At 35.8% G+C, this 25,726-nt stretch overlaps 1 protein-coding gene across 2 annotated transcripts in view; it reads left to right on the forward strand.

Moving 5' to 3' along the window:
- Positions 1 to 2,801: 2,801 nt before the first annotated feature.
- Positions 2,802 to 25,726, forward strand: part of cckbrb (cholecystokinin B receptor b) — a 40,933-nt gene continuing 18,008 nt past the window's right edge. For both annotated transcript variants that reach the window (XR_008807181.1, XM_056251791.1), the window contains exon 1: positions 2,802 to 3,011. Coding sequence is in view for 1 of the 2 variants with exons in the window: in XM_056251791.1 (XP_056107766.1) it covers positions 2,864 to 3,011 (148 nt within the window). In the remaining variant the exon portion in view is untranslated. The remainder of the gene's footprint in view (positions 3,012 to 25,726) is intronic.

Genomic DNA, 25,726 nt, shown 5'->3' on the forward strand with positions numbered 1-25,726 from the left:
TGTGAGATAAATCACGGGTGTTAGTAATCAATGGCAGCAGACAAGTGCAGATTAAACAAAGAGGAACCCTTCCAAGCTGACACGATTATGCAATCTTATGTTCTTGAAATGGAGGTGATAACTGGGGTAATATAGAATTATCAAAGGCCATATAATCATCGACCTGTGTTAGGGTGCATCTGCCAATCTACTTAAGGTTTAGCGTCAACGTATTTCACTTATATTTCTGAGCAGGTTATATTTGCTAAAAACACATAAAAGGTCAAATCATTTCAGAGGCAGAGCAGGTATGTTTTCTTAATTAAATATAAATTAAAATTCAATTAGTTACTAAATTTAATCAGATATCAACTCAAATTAAATGACTAGAGCAATTTTTAAATGTATTAACCTTTTGATTTTTATATACACCAATTAATCATGCGCAATAATACCAGGAATGTGTAAAATAAAGAAAGAAATAACGTATAAATAAATAATAGAGTCAGCGCTCTGACCCAACTGTTAATTGTTAACAAAGTGGATAACTGTTTTTATGTCCAAGTCCACGTTGCTCTAAAACGCTTGTACCTTGTCTCTGCAATTACGATTACAGATCATGAAATAAGAAGGAAAGAAAGAAAGAAAGAAAGAAAGAAAGAAAGAAAGAAAGAAAGAAAGAAAGAAAGAAAGAAAGAAAGAAAGAAAGAAAGAAAGAAATTAAGAGAGTGAGGGAGCGCTCTGATTCTGTAATTGTTCATTGTTACCAAAGTGGCTGAATGTGTTTATTTTAAACTATGTTTTGGTCTAAAATGCTTGAACATTATCTTAGTAATTACAAATGTCAATCATAAAATCTTTACAAAACAGTAGACTCAAATGTGAGGACCCGTCATCAAGGCTTCCAAGGCTTTAGCAAGATTGCCTACAGCCTTTGTTCATTTTCATAAATGTTTTACCAGGGAAAACTGCATAAACATCGCTGTAGATTAAAGCACCACAGATGCCATATCAATTACATAATACCTCACACATCAGCTGAGAGCTGAAGTACACTTCTCACACTTGAACGCTTCATGGACTGCTATATGAGCTGGTAATGCTTTCACACCATCGCATTATGCCTAAAACTACCTCCTTTCTGCTGTTTAATAATTAATGCTTTACTTGCTTCAAGTTTCTCATCTGGTACAAATAATTTGAAAACAAGAATTTCACTTAAGCTGTCAAACGGGTCAGGAAGTCGCATGATAACATTTCTCAACAAGATTCCAAAGGAGAACTTAGGGGTCCGGGTACAAAATTATTCTATTCTATTCTATTCTATTCTATTCTATTCTATTCTATTCTATTCTATTCTATTCTATTCTATTCTATTCTATTTTATTCTATTCTATTCGGATAACAGCTTCAAATGGCATGAGTCTATATATTTTCCAAATTGTATGTCACATTTCTATTCCATTCCATTCTATTCTATCCTTATACAAACTTTCAAATGACATGACTCTAAATATACTTTCCAAATTGGAAGTTACATTTCTACTCCATTCTATTCTATTCTATTCTGAAAAAAACTTTCAAATGACATGACTGAATATATTTTCCAAGTTGTAAGTTAAATTTTCATTTTATTCTATTCTGATAAAAACTTTCAAATGGAATGACTCTGTATATATTTTCCAAATTATACATTCAATTATACATTCTATTCTATTCTATTCTATTCTGTTCTGTTCTATTCTATTCTATTCTATTCTATTCTATTCTATTCTATTCTATTCTGATAAAAACATTCAAATGACATGACTCTGAATCTATTTTCCAGATTGTACCCTTAAAGCAGATAATATTTAAACGTATGTTCTGAAAAGAAGTGTATGTCACTCACCAGCTGCAGTCTCCTCAGTGTCCCAGTCTAAAGGAGGTGGCTGCTTGCTTCTGCTCAGGTGTTATCTAGCGCTGTGTAAGTGTGTGTGTGAAGGACTTTGAAAGGCCAAAGGTTGATCTAAAAGGTGAGTTATTTAACCATGTCCCGTGGCTGGAGGGTTATTCTCTGTTGCTATGTGACCACACTCTACCCGAAATAAATTTAATAAAAAAATATTATTATGTTTTAACAAGACATGCACCTTCATTTGTAAATCTATGAAGTCTGCAAGGATATCTCTTATACACTTTATTTACTTGGTTTACATGGCTATTTCATGGCTGTAAAAAGAGTGTGTTCATTTTAGGTACTGTCAAGTCCACAATATCGAAATCCAAGTAACCAGATGACTGCACTACATATATCTTGAAGGAGGCTTTTGCAGTTAAAATTACAATGCAATTCTAAATTCTTAGTAATATACAGTAGTGTCCAAAAATAATGCCCAGCCTTGGAAAATCGACGTCTTGCAACCAGTTTTGCTTCCACAAGAGGGAGCTGATGCTCCACTCCACCTGCCTCATTGATAACTTTACCTAAAGCCTTTTGCTCACGTACTCCACAAACTCCTTTCAATGTCTCCACCTCTCCAGGATGCTCAAATCCCTGAATCCCACCGACACACCCCCAAACTCCCACCCCTGCTGTTTAAGAGCTCATCAATAAACCCTCGGTCCACGCGCGAGAGACTCACTGTCGCTGCGCGCTTCATCACATTCTCATACAGAGCAACTGTGCCTTCACACTGCTGAGCAACAACGGCTGAAACGTTTTAACCTGCATAAACGAATCCTATTTCTCCCTGATTACATTTTTTTTTTGTTTTTACATATCCTCTTTAAACGTAACATAGCTACTCTCCAAGCCACTTAGCTACTATTGCGCTCTCATTAGACACTTATTGTTGACTAATGATTGCGAGGAACTACTAAAATAGTTGTGGTTAGGTCCGAAATGGATTTACAAACGCTAAATGATACGTCTGGGATTTGGGCATGTCTCCAGCTTCAGAACGGGACCTCAAACGGAAGTCTGGAGTTCCCCAACGGCACCTGCGGAGACGCGCTCCTGCTGCCAAAGACGGAACCAGCGCGCGCCAAAGGTGAGGATCTCTTGACACGCCAGACAGCCGTTTCAGATCGTTCGTTCAAAGCCACTCGTTCTCGTTCACTCTAACAAAGACGTACCAAAGCTTATCTTGACCATGACATTATGGAGAGGTTGGAGAACCCCCCAAAAGCTTAAAGTGGTTGGGGCGTTAAAGATTATAGCCTATACACATACAATAAACAAAATAAAAAAAATAAAAATTCAGTAGCTAACCACAAAAGTCAGTTAGTTAGTTAGTTAGTTAGTTAGTTAGTTAGAGCGTAAGCCTACTAGGCTATGCAAGGAGCCTAATCAGAGACTTCTAGGCTACATGTAGATAATACACATATTTGCTACCCATTTCCTCCATCAGAGGCTTCTGGGATCTCTGTTCTTGTATCAAGAAAAAGCCCTTATCATCAAACACATGTCTGTCATTATTGCCATCATAGTGCTCCAACAGCCTCTTCAAATACTGATTTTGGACTTTTAACATACACTGCACATTCATTCTTCTTCATGATGACTCCATGATTTTTTTGTCCTATGTCATGGTATAATATAAGAATATGGCATTGATGTGGTAATCATTCAGCACTGGTGTATATCAAATTGGTGTACTATATCAAATGGTGTATATCAAATTACTAAAGGAGTATCACTGTAGGGTGTGGGGGAAGGTGATTGTTATATCTTGGAAAACTGTAAACTGTTTCTGGCAGCATCGCTAGCTTGATTTGTCACTGCAGAGTGTTAATTCAGATGTCGGTGCGATTATAATCCTATGGTTTATTGGTTTCTGATGCCTTTGCAGTAAGTCAACGGGACATGATACAACAAAAGGATAATGAAGTATGTGGAAATCTGATTTAGTTTAGCTATTTAATTAAACCCTTTAAATCCTACCTGTGACCAACATTTACATATGAGTGAAGAACCCTGTTAGTGACCTAGAAGACTTGTTAGTGCATTAGTGTGAACTGTGAACTGTAATCAAAGCATTGATTTACATGGCTGTTGTAAATAGTCACTTGAGTTTTTTTTTTTCTTTTAATTACAATCTCGGTTGTGCTACATGTGTCCTAGTGCCATATGTGGGATATATAATCTTTGAAATTTCTGAATATGCCCTGTTTCTTAAACAGTAAATCATGATTACACATGTAATCAGTGACCAGTTGAGAAACACAAGCAACATTTTGAAAAAAACAAAACAAAACACAAATTGCATTAAATAAGTCAAATGAAGAATGCATTTTTTTTTATCATCAAATAAAGAAAGACAGAAATAAAGTTAGTTTTTTTTTGCAACATTGTGTTAACATTTAGCAATAAAACACACTTTTACTAGCTCTTGGTAAAGGCATGCTGTTGTTTCATTAAGCTATCCAAGAAGTATAACACATGTGCTCACGTCGATGGGAAAAATTAGGATTGAACAAGTTCATTAAATTTCACAGATCTAAATGACGCCAGCGGTGTCTATTCAGGAAATAGAGTTTGCAGCATTTCCACTGCTATTAGAATCACAGTCAAAGCATGTAAATAATTCAGAAGACTTCACTGCATGCGTACATTGCATGTTCATCCTCTGGGCATTATGACGTGAGAGACGTTTTATGACGTGAAGAAGCAAAATGTACAGTGTTAGTAATTCTACAGACTTATATAAAAACATCACCTTAAATGGTAAAACATACAGTAAACTATCAAAGTATACAATATATCCCAAAGCATTAAAGGAGTTTTCAAAGCATTAAAGGGTGCTTTACTGCAAGAAAGCAGAAGTTAAATTTTCCTTATATTAAATTAGTGATGGACATTACATGACAGGCTCCAACTGCCATTTGCAACATATGAAGCCATAAAAACAGTGTCCCCAAGGTTTCAGGCTGTTTAACAGGATTGTAAACTTCATGGTTGTGACTGGATTTCTAAAATTCGAAAACTGAATATTAAATTAGATCACTTTTAGAGACAAATTGCACTAATCATAATGAAGTTAAAATGACATACAAGCAGAAGAAAACAAAACTACAGTAATTAGATGTGACTCAAAAATAAATAATGAATCTATTGGTAACAAAAACAAGTCGTTCATCGCAATATAACAATTCTTTAAACACTTCATGTGATTATTTCAACATCTAATTTAACTGCTTTTAATTATTTTATATACTTTATTTTTTTAAAAATCAAAAATACTAGGCTATTTAAAGACTTATTGAACCTGCCTTTATTAAGTTACACCAATGAACGTCCTTTTAAAGAGTCAGCCTGATGTCGAAACAGCTCTTTAAGGCACACACTACATACGTATGTTCACATTTTACAGCGAAAACAAGCAATGTCTCTTTCTCTGTGGGTGGTTTGGAGTAAGCGTTCAGCATACCTCCGGGGTCCAGGCTAAATTTAGTGCATTGCCACTGAGGAGCCTAATCAGAGACTTCTCGACAATTCACATATTTGCTGTCCATTTCCTCCATCAGCAGGGCTCTCTGTTGTTGGGTCCATAATAAACCCTGGTCATCAAACAGACGTCTGTCATTATCTCCATCACATAGTGCTCCAACAGCCTCTTCAAATCCACTGATTTTGGACTGTTAGCATACACTGCAAATTCATTCTTCTTCATGATCTTCTTCTTCTTCGTGCACATGCATACTTTGGTATCATCTCAGTGATTTTTCTTTTTTTAATCTTGGTAAATCTCTTTACTTGCCAATGCAATATTGTCGACTTCCATCTAAATGGAGCATTTTCTCCTTTAGGATATTTTTCTCTGCTGACCCCCATCAGAACAAACCTGCGACTGGTGTCAGCTATGTTTCTTTTTTCTTTTTTTTTCTTATTTAAATTGGTTTAGTCTTAGTCCTGTGTCAAATGCCCTTTTTAGTTTTTTTTTTTGTTTGTAATTTTTTAGTCAACCAATCCTGGTTATTTGTTTGTTTAGTCAAATTTTATTTGACTAAATCCTGGTTTCACAGACAGGGCTTAGACTAAGCCAAGATTAGGCCTTAGTTTAATCAGGACATTTAAGTAATTCTTTATAAAAATATTTTTTATCATTTTTTTAAAATAATTTTTATAAGTGCAAGTTGCTTTCAGTTAAAACAGCACAACGCATTTTAGTCTGGGACTAGGCTTAAGCCTTGTCTGTGAAACCAGGGGTAAAAGTCTGGGCATTTTTTAGTCAGTGAAAACCTAGTCATGGTGTATAATCAACGCATTCTCACCCCAAGGCGTCACTAAAATGACAATTTTGACCATGCTTCAATATTCGACGCTTTAGGCACCCTTTAGCGTCAGTTACATGACGCGATCCTAGGGCGTCATCTTACTGACGCTTTACCTAAGCGTCAGTTAGATGACGCGGGTAGGTTTAGGTCTGGGGTAGGGTTAGGATTAGATAGCGTCATCTAACTGACGTTAAAGGTAAAGCGTCAGCAAGATGACGCCCTAGGATCGCGTCATGTAACTGACGCTAAAGGGTGCCTAAAGCGTCGAATATTGAAGCATGGTCAAAATGATTCCCAAGGCGTCAGTTTCATGACGCCTAGGGATGACAATGGGCTGTGTATAATGGTTAAACTGATTATCTCAATTATTTTGCTCAAAATTGTACTGAGCTTGATTTTTTGTCATCTATTGCGCTTTCACTTCGTAGATCACAGTATTCTTTTATCTCAGCTGGAGCGTTCTATTGGTATCACATGTATGGTACTCAAATGGTTCCAGTCTTTCCTGTCTAATAGAAGTTTCTCTGTTAGTTTCTCTGTTTCATGCTTCTTTTGGGATCAATAATAATTCGATTTGGTGTGTCGTGCCATTGCCTTGCGGAGACACCCAACTCTACATAAGGGATAATGTACATCCAGCCGGTTGTTATCTCAGGATAAACACAGACAGGGTGATGAGGGTCTTGAATCACCCTGAAGGGGTTTATTCTGAGATAACAACCGGCTGGATGTACATTATCCAGCTTATTACACGGCTACTTGCCACATAAGTAATTAGACATGAAATATTGATCTGAGTTGAAATATTTTATTAGGTCTTTAAACACAAAGCTTCAGTGGAGAGAGCAGTTACTAGCGAGCAGCAAGTTCAAACTAGACATTTAAGGGATATGGTACAGCCACAGTACTTATTACACTGCATTTCGCCACATAAATAGTTATAGGGATAAGAGATATTTATTTGAAATCAAACTGTTTTAAAATCGTTTTGTTATCTTATAATCCATTACAGTGTACAAAACAATAGTCGCAAAATGGCAGCAGCTGCGTTTGTATGAAACAAGAGAGATACTGGATGACATAATTAAATAACTGTACACAAAATATTGATTTGACTGAGTTTTAATATTTTATTAGCTCACCAAACGCAAAACTTCCATGAAGAAAAACTGTTCCTAGCAAGTGTATAGCGTTGCTGACTTCAGTAACCCGGATGAGACTGTGTTAACATACCGATGGTAGTTATTCCTAATAAGGTTGGGGGCAGTGGCGTAGGTTTGATTTTGACATTGGTGGGGACGGGGACATCAATGTATAAATATTTTAAGTTTTGATCGAAATTATTGCTAGGGATATATCAGTGTCACTGGATATTGGTAGGGACACGTCCCTAGCGTCCCTACTAAATTCTACGCCCCTGGTTGGGGGATTGAAACTCGACTGATTCAAGCACGAAAGCTCATAGAGGCTTGTTAAAACAGTACATCTTTTTTTCTGCTTAATATAGACAGATTTTGGTAAAGTTTTTTTATTTTTAAACTACATTTATAGTCACAGTTAGATATAGTCACAGTTAGTGCTTAATGAAGTCGGCGCCGTCTGATGTCGAAATTAACACTACCTGCGACCCACCAGTTGGGAAGCACTATAGTAGGCTATATGTTTAAACACGTGCTGTGTTAACTTGACAAGGTAGGTACTATAAGTCATTTGGCTTAAAGCAATGCAACCTCTGATCTCAGTTAAGACCCCCGTTGAGTCTTCTCAGGATGAGGTCATCAGTCATGAGCCCTTAACATTTAGATTCCAGAGATGAAGCTCCGTCAGGGTAATTCAAAAGGACACAAAGGTTAGCAGAACGTCATGCTTTTGCTTAATATAGAAACGTTTTATGTGATTAATAAACTTCCTTGACAGTTCTTGACGTGATGATGATTGACGCATATTTACATATTTAGGATCCAATATGAGATAATTGACTGCTTTACTGCCTGTCCGTTACACTTCTCTTCATAGTGGGTTATACATCTGATCTATGGATATATCTTGGTTACATCTTGGATGCTATATGGCTTCATACAGCTACAGTGATTCAGCAGGCAGCAAATCAGAAGAAATTTTTCGCATTGTTCACTGAAAAAAAAAGAAAGAAATTGTGATTGTATTATTGCAGTGTACGATGTGCCTAAACGGGTATAATGGTCTTAATTGACAAATGTTCTGTTTGGTTGTCTTCAACGCATCAGAGTGTGATCCAAATCAAAATGATGGCATTACCTATGTTTCTGGCTTTCATGTAAAAGCAAATGACTCAAGAACATTTGCTACCCAGTCATTTAAGAGCCAGTTTATTATAATTTTGTGTCCATACTGCATTACTTACTTTTTTTCCTTTTTTTTTTCTTACATATATGTATTTGGAGAGAGTCTGTGGCTGCATCCAAAAGCTGAAAAATGCTGCCTTCGGAGAATGTCCAAATCCAATGTTAGCTTCACATCCCGTCTCCTGAGATATCTTCACCTGATCAAACGTTGAATTCCTTCGATTCCTATGATATCCCACAATCCTGTGCTTTCCATTCTGTGACAGTTAAGCCACAAATAGATGCCGTCTAAACGTTTCGTTTCATGGTCACTGTGTGTAGGCTAAATGTTTTTTTTTTTTTTGACCAACGTTTTCTACTTTTGATGTAATTTATAGTGAGAAATTACTAATTTATAAATTATTAATTGTTTTTAAAGGAATGATTTCCTTATTCCTGAAATTGACTAACATGAGCTTTTTTTACCTTTATTATGGGATTTTTCTAACCACATAATAACATACAGCATGCCGTTGATTTTTTAACCCTTAAATGCATAAACGTTTCGCCAATCGTTATTACATATTTTGATCTTTAGCAACCCGGATCTATATCTAACAAGATGGATCTCTATATTTAGCAATAATATAAAACTCCTGATATGAGAGTAACAATTCCAGAAGAATCAAATAAAGCACATTTTGTTACCTTTTGGAGTTTGGAAAGGTTCAGTTTGAGCAGATGTTTTATACCATCATCACTGTCCTCATCAGAGCTTTCAGAGATTTCCCAGTACATTCAGCATCTGGCTTATATTTATGATCTCAAACAGATTTTTGAAAAACTATCAAAGTATCATTTTCAACATCTTCAAAATCAATATTTTGATCGCTGACAGCTTTTTCACCAGATCCACCATCAAGTGACAGTGACACTATTTGATTGTGTTCAGTACTTGCTCTGCAGTAAATCTCTGAGCCATTTCAAGTTTTGCTGATAATACTTCCTATTCTTTTGTTTTCTGCCTGCGGTAACTATGAGTGAAACGACACTTCATTATTGTGTATCAGCCAATGTCACCTTGTGGAATAAAGATTCAATTAATGTTGTGCGGTAAAAAAATACACTGTTACATATTCGGGTCGTTAGTGACCCTATACAATTTGTAAAAAAGAAAAAGAAAAAAAGAATGGGAAAACAGGCATTCTTTTATATATAGCCTATATATATATAAATCTTGTGATATTGTTTATATTGAATTGATTGTGGAAAACTTAGAAAGTTGATGTCTAACTTAAAAAAAAATAATAATGAGGAGGAGGGTAATGAATGACTTCCCGGGTCATTAAAGACCTGAGGTGTGCGTTTAAGGGTTAAACAGATTAATTGAATCAATTAATAAAACTAAAAAAGCAACTAAAAAGATACTTAACCCATCACTAGACAGGCCTAAAATAGAACAGGATTAAAACTAAAACTATTAAAAATTGTTTTCGTTAATTGAACTAAAGAAATAAAATATAATATTAGATGAAAAATGTGAACTAACAAAAAGTAAACAAAAATTTGAAATGTTGCCTTAAGTACTAAAATTACGTAAACTGAAATAAAATAAGTTAAAGCTAAAATAATTTAAGACAAAATAAAAATGTAAAACTGAAACAAAAGCTAATTCAAATTATTAATAAATATCATAATAACATTCAAATAATACTAAAGTGACACTGACAGAATATAATGAAATATACCAGTTAAAATGGTTGAAACTAGTTTTTTTTTTTTGCTCCCACATTTAAATTTTCGATGGAATTTTTTCAGCTTCAGTGGCATTTCCCCCCAAATCCCTGCTAAATTCTTACACTGCACTGATTTCACTTGCCCAAAGTTAATTGAATAAACAAATGTACTTGTTTTCTGAATGTTCCTAATAACCTTTCTGAATGTAAATAAAATTGTTGCCATCTATAACGACTTCACCTGACACTTCAGACTGTTGAGACTGTTGAGTTGTAAACTTGTGTGGGCTCTTCTACTCAGCAACATGCAATCTCATCCTCTGACACTTTTACAGTTAACACCTGCAAGGCTCCCTGATTCTCCACAGACTGTTAGCAGCTGATGGCATGATGTGGGGGTGAATACTATTCGTTTCTGTTGTGTTTTGCTCACAGAATGTCTCTCAGATCCTTGAATGGCCTATTCTGGTAAATACAGAAGTACTATACAACAATTTACAGAATGATCCAGATGGAGATGAGCAAACTGAGGGATCACTGAAGGCCACCGGCTTGCAGAAATGAGCCACATCCATTCATTTCTAGGACACAGCTCAAGGACTCTGTACACCACAGCAACACTTAAACAGGATCTGTAAAAATAGCAAGTGAACAATAGGCTTTTTTTCTTGTTTTTCTTTTGACAGTCTGATCAAAAAATGAGTCAAAATAAATGGGTTAAGAAAAGAAACGGTTCACTAGAAAATGGGATAGAGTATGCAGTGTAAAGTTATTTGATTTTAGGCAAATACAGTTGGTCATCTGGGAACTCGATGTGTAATAGCTATTGGAGTATTATATTTGTATAATCACAAAACACACATAGCCAAAAGTGGGTCTCTAAAAAATCTACCGCAGTACATGGTTAATAAAAAACAATCTGTGGCCGAATGTTTATCCTGTGTTGTCCTGTATTTTAATTAGCAAACAGATGATTATTTCAATTACGGACAGGCACTTGGCCTCACTGTGGAAACCAATTACAAACAGGAAATAGCATGGATTACTTCTCTGCTTTGGGAATATTGACTGCAGCCTAAAAGGACTGATAACCACTTGACTTTCTCTGACCGTCGTGCTTTACCAAAATCCATGATTAGACATACATCTAATTATAGTGCCCTATAATGCCTTTTCTAATATTGTCTTTCATGTAGTGTGTAATATAGCTGTTTATAAATGTAAAAGGCCTGCAAAGTTTCAAAGATCAAAGCACACGTTAATTGGAGCACACGTTAAATTATTGTTTCCCAAAAGTCTTCATTGTGGTCTTCATTGGGTCCTCACAAACAACATCTACTTTGACCCGCCCTCAAACACTGGAGTTGTAGCTGAGGCCTAAACGACTTTGGTTTCGTTTCCTACATGCGCTTTAAGCAGCAGACCAATCACTACAGACTAGGCCATCTGACCAATCAGAGTAGGCTTTTGGAAAGAAGGGGTTTAGAGAGACTGAGGGTACGTTTACATGACAACAATGTTCTAAAAACTGAAAATTGTCATTGTCAAAATGATCCCCGTTCACTCGGATGCGCAAAAACAACTAAAAACGCTGAGTTATACATACCAGGCCAGTAGTTGGTGATGTCACTTTGTAAAGAACCACTATGCATCTATAGCCTATATTGAACACATAATACACACATGCGCATGACTCCACCGTTTTCACAAATTCAAATTTTTTAAGTATACACAGAGACGATAGCGGTATCGTTTTCACAAACTTGGGCTTTGAAAAAGTTTGCATATTCAGGCCCCTAAAACGCGTTGTTTTCTGTTTTTAGTTGAAAAAGAGTGTCGTGAAAACGGCCCCCGAATCTTCGAATGAGTGGTTTTAGACTCTTTGAGAAATGAGGTGATGTGTAATCTATATTATGAGAAAATTAAAGTGTTTTTTGGCCTTTAATGTACGTAAACATGTTGTGGGAGACCCCCAAAACAAAATTAGGAACATTTAAAATAGCATAATTGGGGCACTTTAACAAAAATAAGACATTATTTAACCCCCTGGGGTCGGCTATCGCGCCGGCGCGATAGGCAGACTTTTTTTCTTATCAGTGCAAAAGAGACTCAAAATACTCTGTTGATTTTAATCTTACATGTAAGTGTTATACATCAGTCGATCCTGTTTAGTGTATATTATTTTTCTGTATACTCACAATAAAAACAAAGTGTTGTGCTTTTTGTCAAATGAAGAAAAATAAACATGATGCGAGTTTTGCCTTCTCTCTGTCAGTGCAGTCCATTCTGAAACGCGTCCGAAAAATTAACTCTAACTCTGCAAATACTTGTCACACAGGCACGAGAGATTTTTCTTTATGAAGCTTGAATTCTCTTCTTTTCAATGAAGTAATTTATATAAAAAACAAATATTCTCAGTTTATGTAATCTGTATGAAAAGAGAGTGCTGTCAGAATTTTTTTCCCCAGCTCATTACACTTCATTACGCGTTAATCTGACACGCCCACGGAGAACGCGCGCTATTCAAACGCAAATGTAGAGGAAAGCCATGACAACGCCCACATCAGCTGTTCCACCGCGGCGGTAAAATGTGGGGTGTATTTTCTGCCTTTTACCGCTAAGAGGCGCTACAATCATAGACTCTGAAAAGTGTTCGTTTATTCTCTCTAATGCGTAATCTGCTGCTCATTCAGAGCGATTGAAAGCTGGTAGCAGATGAATTCAACAAGTGAAACGTAGTTAAAATAATTCATTACCACAATACTGAAATTAGGCTGAAATACTGAAATGAAATTGAATAAATAATGAAAACATAAAACATTGCAATAAAAACATTTAGGCTACATCAATGAAGCTTTATAGCTTATATTGGCTATATATATAAAATTACTTTTTTTACAGAACTGCTTTTGAAATTAAGATTGGCCTCATACGATTGGTACAGATGCAAAGTCGTTCTGTTGGATACTATTGTTCCTTAGTGTAAAATGGAAATGCATGGTAATTTTATTTTATAAATATAAGCAAAAAACTGTATGGTGTACCAGAGTTTTAGAGCTACACAAATCTCTCTGCATTAATAAATATAAAATTTACAATAGACCATGTTTGTTCGGGATTTGAACCCGTGTCATCTTGATGATCGAACCGTAAGTTCTACCACTCGGCTATGAATTTTCTCACTGAGAAATGCCCAAACGTTTGTTTGTCATGAGCGAGAAAACGTTTTGTCGTTAGCCTGTGAGTGTAGGCCTACTTTAGCCTACATGAATAAAAGTAGACCTTTTACAGTTTTAAAAGATGATATCTTATCTGTATGACCAACAATTACGCAGTAAGTTCTTTTAGCTGTTATGAGAAAAATAAATTCAAATGAACGCGCCGCCGCGTTTGTCAAACTCTAATTCAACATGCCAGAATAAAGCCAGATTTTAGAATAATGCATAGCCACTCGGCGTGGTGTGCCAAAATACCCTAATTATAAACTTCAATATTTCATTCAAAACCATCTCAAAACGCTTTGTGACATTTTAAAAAGCCGTGAATGTATTAAGGCCACTGGAACCCGGATCGTAACTGCAACGCGCTGCATGTCTCAATACAGGAGCAGAAGCGCTGGTTCAGATTGTATTGTTTGTTGTTTAAACGTGCATGTTGCATATTTAAAAATATTTGTTTAAAAATAAATGTTTGTTGTAGGCTTATTTGCAAATTACCATAACTTGTAGAATTTCATCCTTACTGTTAATTGACATTAGCCCCACTTACGTTTTGATAAATGTCCCTTTGCGCCACCTGGCGGTCATTTCGCGAACGACTTTGAAATGCGACTGGTTTATTTTTATTGTATTGGTCTACTTTAAAAAATAATACTTTATAAGACATTTATGGAAAAAGACTATTTTCTTTTCAAGATTCTGTAGAATGGCCCATATAGCATTTGACTAGAATTTGTTTCCAGGTATGACTAAAAATGTGCTTTTGGCTTTCATTTATATTTTGATTGTTTGTATATATATATATATATATATATATATATATATATATATATATATATATATATATATATATATATATGTGTGTGTGTGTGTGTGTATATATATATATATATATATATATATATTTAGGCTATATATATACAAGAAAGAATGCAATGACAATATATATATATATATATATATATATTGTCCTTGCATTATTTCTTGTGTGACACCCCTGAATGAAAGGCTCATTATTATGTAGGGTCACTGTCTGAGAACCACTTAATATTCATGATAGGGGTTGGGCCGTTCCGCCCATCTGCATATTGCCTTGGCAAACAAAAAAATGTTTTTCACAATTTAAAACAATCTATTGGTTTATGTGAATGATTAGGAAGGATGATTTTCAGATCATTTTGAAGCCAGAACTCGAAGCGTCAACATCCATTTGTCAAAAGTCTTGTGGACACATATTTAGTATTTGTTTTGTGGTCTTATTTCAGCAGCTTTCATTTTAATTTTTTTCAATAACCACGCATAAACAATATTCTCTTAAAAATACAAACAATGTACATACAAGTTGCTCACAGATTATGGTAGCCCTGTTTGTGCTATATAGAGTGAATTTACACCTTTGCCATTAACATGTTTATAAATAACTGAAAAAAGCACAAATGTAAGGGCATCACAGAACATCCAAATGGCCCCAAAAACACCTCAGACCCCAGAGGGTTAAAGGGTCAATATATTATTCTTGGATTTTATAATAAATATTTTAAATCTCTATATTGTAAAAATTGCTGTGGCTCAAAAAAAAAGGTTGACCAGTTAGGGTGAGAGCATTAAACGTAATAATAAACACATTACAAAAATAAACTAACTAAATAAATCACACTGAATACAACTGAAAATCTAGAATATAAACACATAAATATCAGAAAGCATAGAGACATGCCACTTAAAGCAGCTGATCTGTGACTGTCAACTGAAAAATGTAAGAATGTAGAACATTTAGAATTAATTGATTGATTGAGTCAAAAAATAGAAATAGTTCATGACAACAATTACACTTTAAGAAAAGTACCAAGTTAGTTATTCCCCTCAAGTTAGTCATAGCACTGGTCCTATATAACAATGACTTGGAGCATGTAAAATGCAGCTGACGTGTGAGCAAACACATTATGCAAGTGTAAAATATTTATACACTCACATTTGGCCTCAGATTCATAATTCATGCAACCAACTTCCATGATATCTTGATTCCTCTTGATTGTATTGTATTCATTATTCATCCTTCTCTGGTTTGAGACCTGTATTCATAACCCAGTTCAATCTCCACATGAATTGATTATGAGGCCAAAAGCATTGATGAAATAGCAGGGTTTTGGAAAGGGGAAGTTCAACAGCTGAAACGGTAGCTGTGCGGCTCTACAGGCTCTGTGTTGGAAGATGGAAATGGACGAGGGATGATGAGAAATCATAGTAATGTTTTGTTTACAGGACACAGAGCCAAGGCATTTAATGACACGAGTTGCAGTTTATCCCATCTTAGAACAAATATTCAGTTCACTTTTAAACAATATCCATCTGATTTAACGATCTGTATATCTTGCATACACATTTTAGATAATTTTAAGTGTGGTATACATCACGCTATAAGTTTTGTTTTTTTGGGTTCACAGTGTAAACACCCCAAAGGCATACAACAGCATAGTACAGATGAGAATGGATCTTTAACAGTCTGATGCATGAATGATCGCATCACAAAAATATCTATCTTTCAACCTTTATTGTAATTATTACAATTATTATTAAATGATCTGTCTACAGTACTGTAGAGGACACTATGCATTTAGGGTTGCACTTTGCAGTCACTTCAAAATGATGATTTTTGATATGCTAAAAACGATGCCATCGTTACTGTTCATATACTATTTTGTTTCCGACACACGCAGTAAGCGGTAGACCAATCACAAGAGACTGGGCCATCTGACCAATCAGAGGAGAGTATACGCTCTCGAACAGGAGGGGTTTAGAGAGACTGAATCCTTTATCGAACTATCAGAAAATGTGAGGAAAAGAGGTGATTCTGCAATGTATATTCATAAGTAAAATAAAATGTTTTTGACCCTGGATTTACGTAGGCTAAATGTATTGTAGAAGACCTTCAAAACAAAATTAGGAACCTTTAAATTAGCATAGGGGCACTTCAAGCAATAATATGCCCTTTTAACCCATTAACCTAACTTGTGGTTTAAAATAACATAATAAATAATGATCTCTCTTTAAATGGAAAATACTCAAGATGTCCATATTGTGTGCATTTTATATCCCCATTTGTCCCTATTTCCACAAATATAAGCAGTGACGTCAACAAAAAGCCTTACATATTATTTCATTCAAATATCCATGTTGCATGGTTTTTATTTATTAATAGAGCTGAATGAAAATTCACCTTGAAATGCCAAATAAATAAAAGGCCCTCACATATGGTGGTTTGAAAGTAATATCACTCCCTGAATGGTTAGACATGTTTTTAAAGATTTACAAGTCTACTAGCCTCAGAGGGTTAAATAAATGATCAATGACCAACAGTGTTTGTTTTCTATAATGATCTCATTCTGAATTGTCAGTTCCTTGTTTGGCGCGAGCAATTGACAGTTTACACACCATACTGTCTTGGATGGTTTGAATAGCGATGTGACTTGCGAATGTTGACAGTGCAGGTTTGTGCGAGAAAGAACGTGTTGAGATATCATCCTAAAGCAAACAGCTGTCACAAACGCCAAGATTACGTAGTGAAATATGCCGAAGAAGACATTCATCCACAGGGAGTACAGCACAGAGGTGTGAGGTCCCTTTGTAACATTTCATTTGTAAAAGGAGATCAAGCATTTCATTCTCTGTAATCTAACTTATTGCCTCATAATTCTTTTCTCCTAACTAAGTTTTGATAGCACCAGCGATTTCTTTGATATGTTTTTATACATTCTCAGCCTGTTTGTCTGGTCTTTGTGGGCGGTCCATCTAAGTTAGCTTAACAACCCTTGTGAAAAAAGAAGTACATTTTAATAATCTAAGTACATTGATTTTAATAATTTAAGTATGTTTTAATAATTTTTGTCCGGCTTTAAATAAGTATACTTATTTTAATGCGTTAACTAACATACTAAATCACTTGTAAAGTACTTGATTATAATTTTAACTGTAGTGTGTTATTTGATATTACATTTAAAGTTAATATATTTTAACTGTACTAAATTGCAACTTCATCATAGCAATTGTGTAATTACAAATATATTTAAGTACATGACATACAATAAATTTCATTTTAAGAAATTTTACATTTTACATTTTTCAAGCACATGATGGCCCCTCAGGTCTGAGACTAATGCACTGGAGGGCACTGAATGGGAGATGGGCACCATATAATGAGGTGTTATCCATTTCCCCCAGGAATTACCCATTTATTTCCTCAGCATTAAATGACTCCTCAAAGATCAGATGAGTATATATTTAATTTTCTCAAAAATCAAATACAGACAAATATCAACCAGGGGTGCGTTTCCCAAAAGCATCATTGGCCAACTATGATCGCAATTTCTATTGAAGTCTATTGGTAACGATGGAACGTGCGACCATGGTTGGCTTTGGGAAACACACCCCAGAAAAGTAAACATGATCTGGATGAAAAGCTGAATAGTATAATAATACAGACATTTAAGGCCTCAAAGATAAGATGAGTATTTAATTTTCTCAAAATGAAATTCAGCCAAATATCAACCAGACAAGTCAACACGGTCTGGATGAAAAAGCTGAATAGTATATTAATACAGACATCTACCTCATTAAAGATAAGATGAGTACATATTTAATTTTCTCAAAAATTAAATGCAGCCAAATTTCAACCATACAAGTAGAAACGGTCTAGGTGAAAGGCTGAATATAGTGAATTAATATAGACTTTAAATCAGAAGAGAGTTTAACATTTAATTTCGAGCAGAAATTAAAAGCAGCCAGAAACAAGCAGACAATTGAATACATGGTCTGAATGACAGGCTGAATATTCTGAATATTCATATTATAATCTCAAACAAAAGGAACCATAGCCAAAATAATAGTATACAAACACTAAGAGAAAGGGAATTCCCGTCCTCTCAGTAACCTGCATGTACATTGCGGACCCATAATCTACACGTTGCCTCGGCAAACGCGAGATGAGCCACTAGATTCTTATTGCAGAGATGCAGACCCAAAATCAATGCGCTGCCTCAGCAAACGCGTGATCTGAGCCATTAGATTCTTATTGCAGATATGTAGACCCATAATCTATGCGCTGCCTCGGCAAACGCGAGATCTGAGCCACTAGATTCTTATTGCAAACCCGTAAACTACGTGCTGCCTCAGCAAACGCGAGATCCGAGATCAGTTTCACACAAAGCTCTTGCTGAAGACACAGAAGCTAGTAAATGTTTGTTCCAGGTATGCTTTAGTTTCTTGGTCGATGACGTCACATGACGTTCTTCCGTCACGCCATTGGACTGATTTCATAAGTGCTTCAAGACGCAATCAAGCAGAGGAGTTCCAACAGCGTCTCGACGCAGCTGGAGTTCCCTTGAAAGGGAACATTACTTTCAATTCACACGTAACCATATTCTTTAAAAGTATATATATTTTAAAATTATGCTGAAGTGTAGCCTACTTTTTCACAAGAGAACTGTTGTCAGTTTCATAAATACTCGTAGTTATGAAAAGAAGGGCTCTAGTTGGGTTTTCAATGACTTGAACTTGTAAAGCTTGTACAAAGGAATATGAAGCACCATATAATAGACTATATCATAGAGATAAAAATAGTAAATTAATCCAACCAGCAATGATGACACATGCTGTTTAAAGCCAGGGACACAACAAGCTGACGATCGTCCGTCTGGCAGTGTCGGACCGGTTTTGAGCGTCGACCGACTTGGTTTGTTCGGTGTGTTACACACCGTTGACTCTAGTTGGACGGCTTCTGTTTTTTTGGGGCCCATTCAACATGTAGAATTGGCGTATGTGTGAGAGAGAACTCTGATTGGCTGTTCAGTTTACCGAATGAGTCAGTGCACGAGAATAATAGCAAAACAGTGTGCAAAGAAGTCAAGACAAGACTGTTCTTATTTTACGTCATCTTACCTGAGTGTTCCTTGACGAATATTTTCATAGTAACATGAGCGAAATAAAGAAAGTGATCAGTATGATTGATATTCAAAATGGTAAGCACGCAGTGCTTTGTTATGGTTTGTGTATCTGCAGCCTACAGAGTTGGTTTCTCTTTTTGAATGACGAATATAGATGAATATATCTGCAGAAATATACAGATATCTCCTTACACACAGGCGCATAACACATTGACAGTCGCCTGTAGTCCTTTCGGTGTGTTCAAGCACAGGTTCTTGTCCCCGACGCAGGTGACACTAGGCGACAACACAGTCGGCTTTCATCAGCGCTAGTTCTTTAGCAAACAGTTTAGTTCACGCTTCTCCCATATAGTGAGGCTAATGCTTCCCACAGAAAGTAGTGCCATGCAGAGAGTAGCCTACTTCATAAACGCGGAAACATTCTTTGCAACAACTGGAAAGTGAGAGATTATATCGATTTTAGTTTGATCTAATATGAGATCAAAGTCCTGAGGATGTCAGCAGCATTTTGGCGGCTCTAATCCTTTAAGACTAGAGGCTACAGGCTATCAGTAATGGAGCACACGCAGAACCCTGCACTGTAGTCAAAGGTGGCCTCGATTGATTGCTTTAGCCTGACTAAGTCACAAACAGGATATGACTGTTCACATCCCATAAGCCTCCCTGCTCATGCTGGCTCACATTGACTGCTCTCTGCAGATGCATTAATGGAAAACAGCTGGAATACATAGCACTTTGGCAAAAAATGGCTTCTTGTCAATGTCTGATAGTTTGGCCCAAACATTAAGGCTTAGTATTCAGTTCTGTTTTTGTAAGGTTTGTGGAGCTTTTCTATGTCAAATATCACTACAGCAAGAGCAAATTAAGTCTTAGATGGCTTGTGACATGTATTTTTGCACACACACACACACATACACACTCACTCTTGTACATCTATCTTTATGAGGACATTCATTGACACAATGCAATCTCTAGCCGCTTACCCTAACCTTACTCATCACAACTACGTGCTTAACCCGAACCCTTACCCTAAACCTACCCTTAACCTAATTATAACCTTATCCCTAAAACCAAGTCTTGACCCTCAAACAGGCCTTTAAAGGGGTCTCAGAAAGTGAGGACCGGCCAAAATGTCCTCACTTTACTCTCTTTTTCCTCACTCCAATGGTCTAAAACTCAAACTGGTCCTCACAAAGATAGTCGTACAAGTACACACACACACACACACACACACAAAAGAGTCATAAATGTGGAAAAAGTATTATTTTCAACCCTCATTCTGACCCTCTGTCTGAAATGATCCGTTTTAAGGGCCGGCTCCTTTTTCCCTTGTCATGTCAGTAAACGTCTACTGTTAAGATTGGCTAATGTCATTACATAGGGAAAAGTATCAATGCAAACAAACGCCATCGCACACCTGCAGGTGATAGGTGCGTAGGAAAAAAAAGACCAACTAAGTAGGTCAAAAAATCAACAAAAAAACAAGGAACTCCCACACACTATCAGTACTTGCAAATGAGTATCAAAATTTTATTAGCAACGTTTCGGTCTCACGACTTTCATCAGGCAAAAAACATCTATACAAATCTGTCATTTACAGACAAAGCATCATCAAACTGTTTGCTATGCATCTGCTGTCAGATCCAATACAGTTGTCTGCTTCAACTTTCAACAAAAGTTTCTTTGTGAACTCTCCATTACAATGTGCCTTTTTTTAACAAAACAAACTGTAGTTAAATGCTCCGAACAAACATATAATCCTACTCGATCCGGGATGCCATTAGAGCTTGTGGTCACACTTTAGATTACGGTCCAATTCTCACTATTAACTAACTATTAACCAGAGTTGGGCAAGTTACTTCCAAAATCTAATACATTATATAGTACTATATTGTAACGATTTCAGTGTGAGGAAGGAAGAACAAGACGGGGTGGGAACTGGCGAACATTTAAAGATTTTTAATAAAATAAATAAACAAATACAAAACGAAAGTAAAGACGGCAGCCCCTCACGGACGACTGCCGCCTCACATAATAAAAAAAAAAACACAACGTAAAATCTAGGCCTGGTCCTCTCTCGTCCTTCACCATCGCCGCTCCTCCTTTTATGCTTCCGCTCCTCCGTGAGAGATTTGAGACCGGTGCGCCGCGCTAGTGTCGCTCATCATCAATCACGCCACCGGCCTCGTGCCATACTCGCACGGCTCTCGGCCCCGTCCTGTTTGCCACATATAGTACTAGTTACTGTTATTTGAAAGTAGTTGGTTACATTACAATTTTACTGTCTCTAAAATGTAATGCATTACACTACTTCTGCGTTGCTTTCACCAAAATAACCACAGAAGTGTAGGCATTCTAAAATGTATTTTTTGCTGCTCATTATACATCAAGTAGAGGGCGATGTGGTGTAGGCCCCCAAGCCTACTAACAACAATGTAATAGGCAGACTGAAGGCTCATGGCACAATACATAGAATAAGTAACAATCACTGTCACGATCAAATCTGGTAAATTATGGTAGAGATACAAAAAACTATAGAACTAGAGGCCAATATAATGCAACCTATAGCCTAATGACATGGCAAGACGCACAAACTCTTTTTCTTTCCGCTTCTTTTCTCTTATTCAAGTTCACAGCACAAACCTGGCATGCATTGGGTGGACACAAATCTCTTCACTTCTCAGGGTTCAAGCAGCATGGCAGACCAAAAGAAACCTTTTTTTTTTTTTTTTGACATTCTGTCTTTTCTCCGACCATGCCGCTCTCTTGGTTAACTTAGTGTTAGCTTGGCACTAAGGTCTAGCTTGGTCCAGGTGTTTTTTCAAGTTACTTGTGGTCTTTCTCGATGTAGAGAGTTCCCTCTGTGTCACACATAGATTGCACTTGACTATTACGTTCTTGTTACCTTCCCAGATAGCAACATAGTGTCGTCCCACATCCGGGCCGTGTGGAATCAATGTGTACCAGATGTGGGCCGGATCTGGGCCGACACTATGTTGTGTCTGGGTTTTTCTCTGACAAACTTAAAATGGGTGTATGTCCATCTCACAAATAGAATCCGTCTCTGCAGTCATCTCAACCATCGAATTCCAGCAACAGGAAATAGACATACTATTTTAACTATTAATTTTTTTTTCTCTGGTGCTGGAATGCTGAAATGTAAGAATTGGTAAATTCTTAAAATAAAAAAGGTCCCACTTTGTATTAAGTGGCTTTAAGTACTATGTACTTACATGGAAAAATAAGTACAATGTACTTATTGTTATCATGTTGTACTGTAAAACACTTTTGCTGCTATTGAGGTGTGATACGGGTAAGGTTAGGGACAGGTGTGGTGGTATGGGTAGCTTTAAGGGTGGATTAAGGGAAGGGTCAACAGTGTAATTACATACATTTATTACAGCTTTATTTATTACATTTATTAAAGCCACTTAATATAAAGTCGGACCTTGCCAACATTTTATTAGTAATGTGTTAAATTACTGAGTTATAAAAAAGTAATAATGGCATTACTTTTGTAATGCATTACTCCCAACACTGCTATTAACTACAACTTTTGCCTCAAAAAACTCCTGATTACTGCTTATGAACTCTTTCCCCACCATTGACGTAATTTTCCAGATTTCAGAGTACAAAATCTCTGCATCAAAAAAAAACAAAAAAAAACGCGAATAAGAAGCAGAAACAAGTGATAGCACATGTATGCAAATGCACATGTAAAATAACGCGATCATCAATATTAAACAGCATATAAATCAAAAATGCCTAACGTTACTGAATGAAATGCCGATTCTTGACGAGGTATAGGACTGTGAAGCTTTGTGGGTGTTGATGGACTCAATCTACTCCATCTATGTTTTGATTATTGTTCTGAATCCGATCAAGATGTAGTCTTAGAACAAAATGTGATTTTCTCAGCTTTTTACTAAAAATGTTGCTTTTTTAAATGAAACTTACCAACATTCAGGTGTTGATAAAAAAAAGAATGCAGCTAGAATATTATTATATTTTTTTTAATTAGAGGGTCTGTTCATTCTTTTGATGTATTGCATGTTCAGATATTTATCCAACAAAATATTCTAGGGGAATATTCCCTGCAACTAGTTAATAGTGAAAATTGGACCTTGCACTAAAGTGTTACTGAACTTGTTCCTGACAAAGTCAGCATGAAAGGGATTGTATAAATACGAGTGAAACGGCTTCTCAAACAAGAAAAGAAAATGCAGTGTAGACAGCATCAATGATTATAATGGGTTATATTTTCTTTTGACACAACACTCACATCCGGTGTAGACGTGTCAGCCGTTAAGTGACTGAACACCAGTGGGCGGGGCATGGTGCGATGATGTAAAACTATCAGTGCTTTAGAGGCAGTCATATGCAAAAAGCCTTGCCTGTGTGTGTGTGTTTTTTTTTTTATATATATCTTCTTTTGTGTTTCTCAGTATAAATAATATATCAGTGTGTTCCACTGGTCAAATTTACCATAATGTGCACTATCAGAGGAAGTTTAATGAAGAATTCACATGTCAGGCCATAACCACTTAAGACATTAAGGGGTATGTGTTCATATTCAGAATAATGGTGTGAATATGGTTTTCAATGACTGATTCTTACAATTCTACATTTGGTACACTGAATCTTTGGTTACATCACTGAACTTTCCTTTTGTTCCTGTCCAAGTAAACAAATAATTATATTAGTTTTATTATTTATTATATGAGATGTCATAAGAAATACAATAACATATCTACTTCTTTGATCATTAATATGTTTTGCTGTTTCTTTTTATTTATTCTGTGGCATTACAATGATTTTATCTTGTCTAGCATGAAGTGGCATGTCTTTATTAAACTCAGCGGAAATTAATTGAATCCACGTCAGCTCTGTAGGAACCACACAAATTCTGATAAGATGCATAAAGTCTGGTATTAGCATAATATTTCTTGAAGTTATGAAACATTTATGCAAACTTTATCTGATCCTGACTTAAAATGTATTAGGTTTTTTTTTTTTTTGTTTTTTTTTTTTTGTAGCAACAAAGCCTGTTTATGTAAATATAATAATGTTACCCACATATATAGATCACTATCATTTAGGGGTTGAATACTCTGAAACTTTCGGTTCAAACATATAAATATGAAGTGGTAAATTAAGGGATCCATGTTTATGATCCCATTAAATGAATACATTGGAAGTTTATGACATTCGACCAGAATTACAATTCATAGTCTAATATTGTTTTGCTTTAATTCTGCAATTTTTCTCCATTAATCACTGCAGTTCATTCTGATTGATCAACCAATTACACATCAGCATTTCAGTTACAGATATCAAGTTTCCAACTCATTGCTTAAATGAAATGAAAGGCTGTAGCAGGAAGAATGGTTCTCTGTGTCAAAATTGAGATTTATGTCCACAGAGATCAGCTAAAAAAAAACATAATCCATCAGCCATGTCTGAAAAACACACAGCAAGTGTTTGAGTGAGCTGTTATACTTACTGGAGATGTTATTTTATGATGGCTGGAATTTTTCCATTACCAGCACACGGTTGCATTGAGGACCATTAGAGGCATTCAGTTTATTAATCTAATATGAATCCCAGTCCCATTGCTTGCAAATTAAAAACTCTATCCAACATGTCACAATGAGCTTCGAATTGTTAAAATGTTTTTCTTAGGTCATGTCTTACCTTCCTCTATGCACAATTTATAAATAACTACATGTATCTGTGATTCATTTATAAATATATAATTTACATCAGGAAATTGCTGACAGTGTGGAAAATAAACCCAGGACGAGACAAGAACGGGTATTGTTCAAAATTCATGTATAACCTGGATGAAATGTTTTGATCCACTTCAAATGTATATATATATATATTAAATGAAAAAGTTTAGTGAAAAATATTACCTATCAAAAATATTAGTATCATTACTTGATCCATTATATAGCTTTTATGGCTCTTATACTATGAAACATAAGAATATGGATCTCATATTTGAGGGGGGGAAACTATTTCATTTAATCAATTTTAGTAGACCTGAACTGAGCAAAAATATGCAATTTAGTGTTGTTGCTAATATTTATATCTCCAGATTTTTGTAACAATAACAGATACACTTACATAAAATGCAATGTAAGTTTCAGTTGTCACTCTATGTCTCCTAATAATATGTCTAAAGATGATATTTAAATGCATAGTTTTATGATCAAAGCTCTGCAGTTTTAATTTTCGGTAACAAAACATATAATACAGAGCAGTACAATGATAAAATAAACAGTCCTCAA

The sequence above is a fragment of the Rhinichthys klamathensis genome, unplaced genomic scaffold (assembly GCF_029890125.1).
Source record: "Rhinichthys klamathensis goyatoka isolate OS25496 unplaced genomic scaffold, OSU_Roscu_1.1 h1tg000090l_1, whole genome shotgun sequence".
In the NCBI taxonomy this organism is placed as follows: domain Eukaryota; kingdom Metazoa; phylum Chordata; class Actinopteri; order Cypriniformes; family Leuciscidae; genus Rhinichthys; species Rhinichthys klamathensis.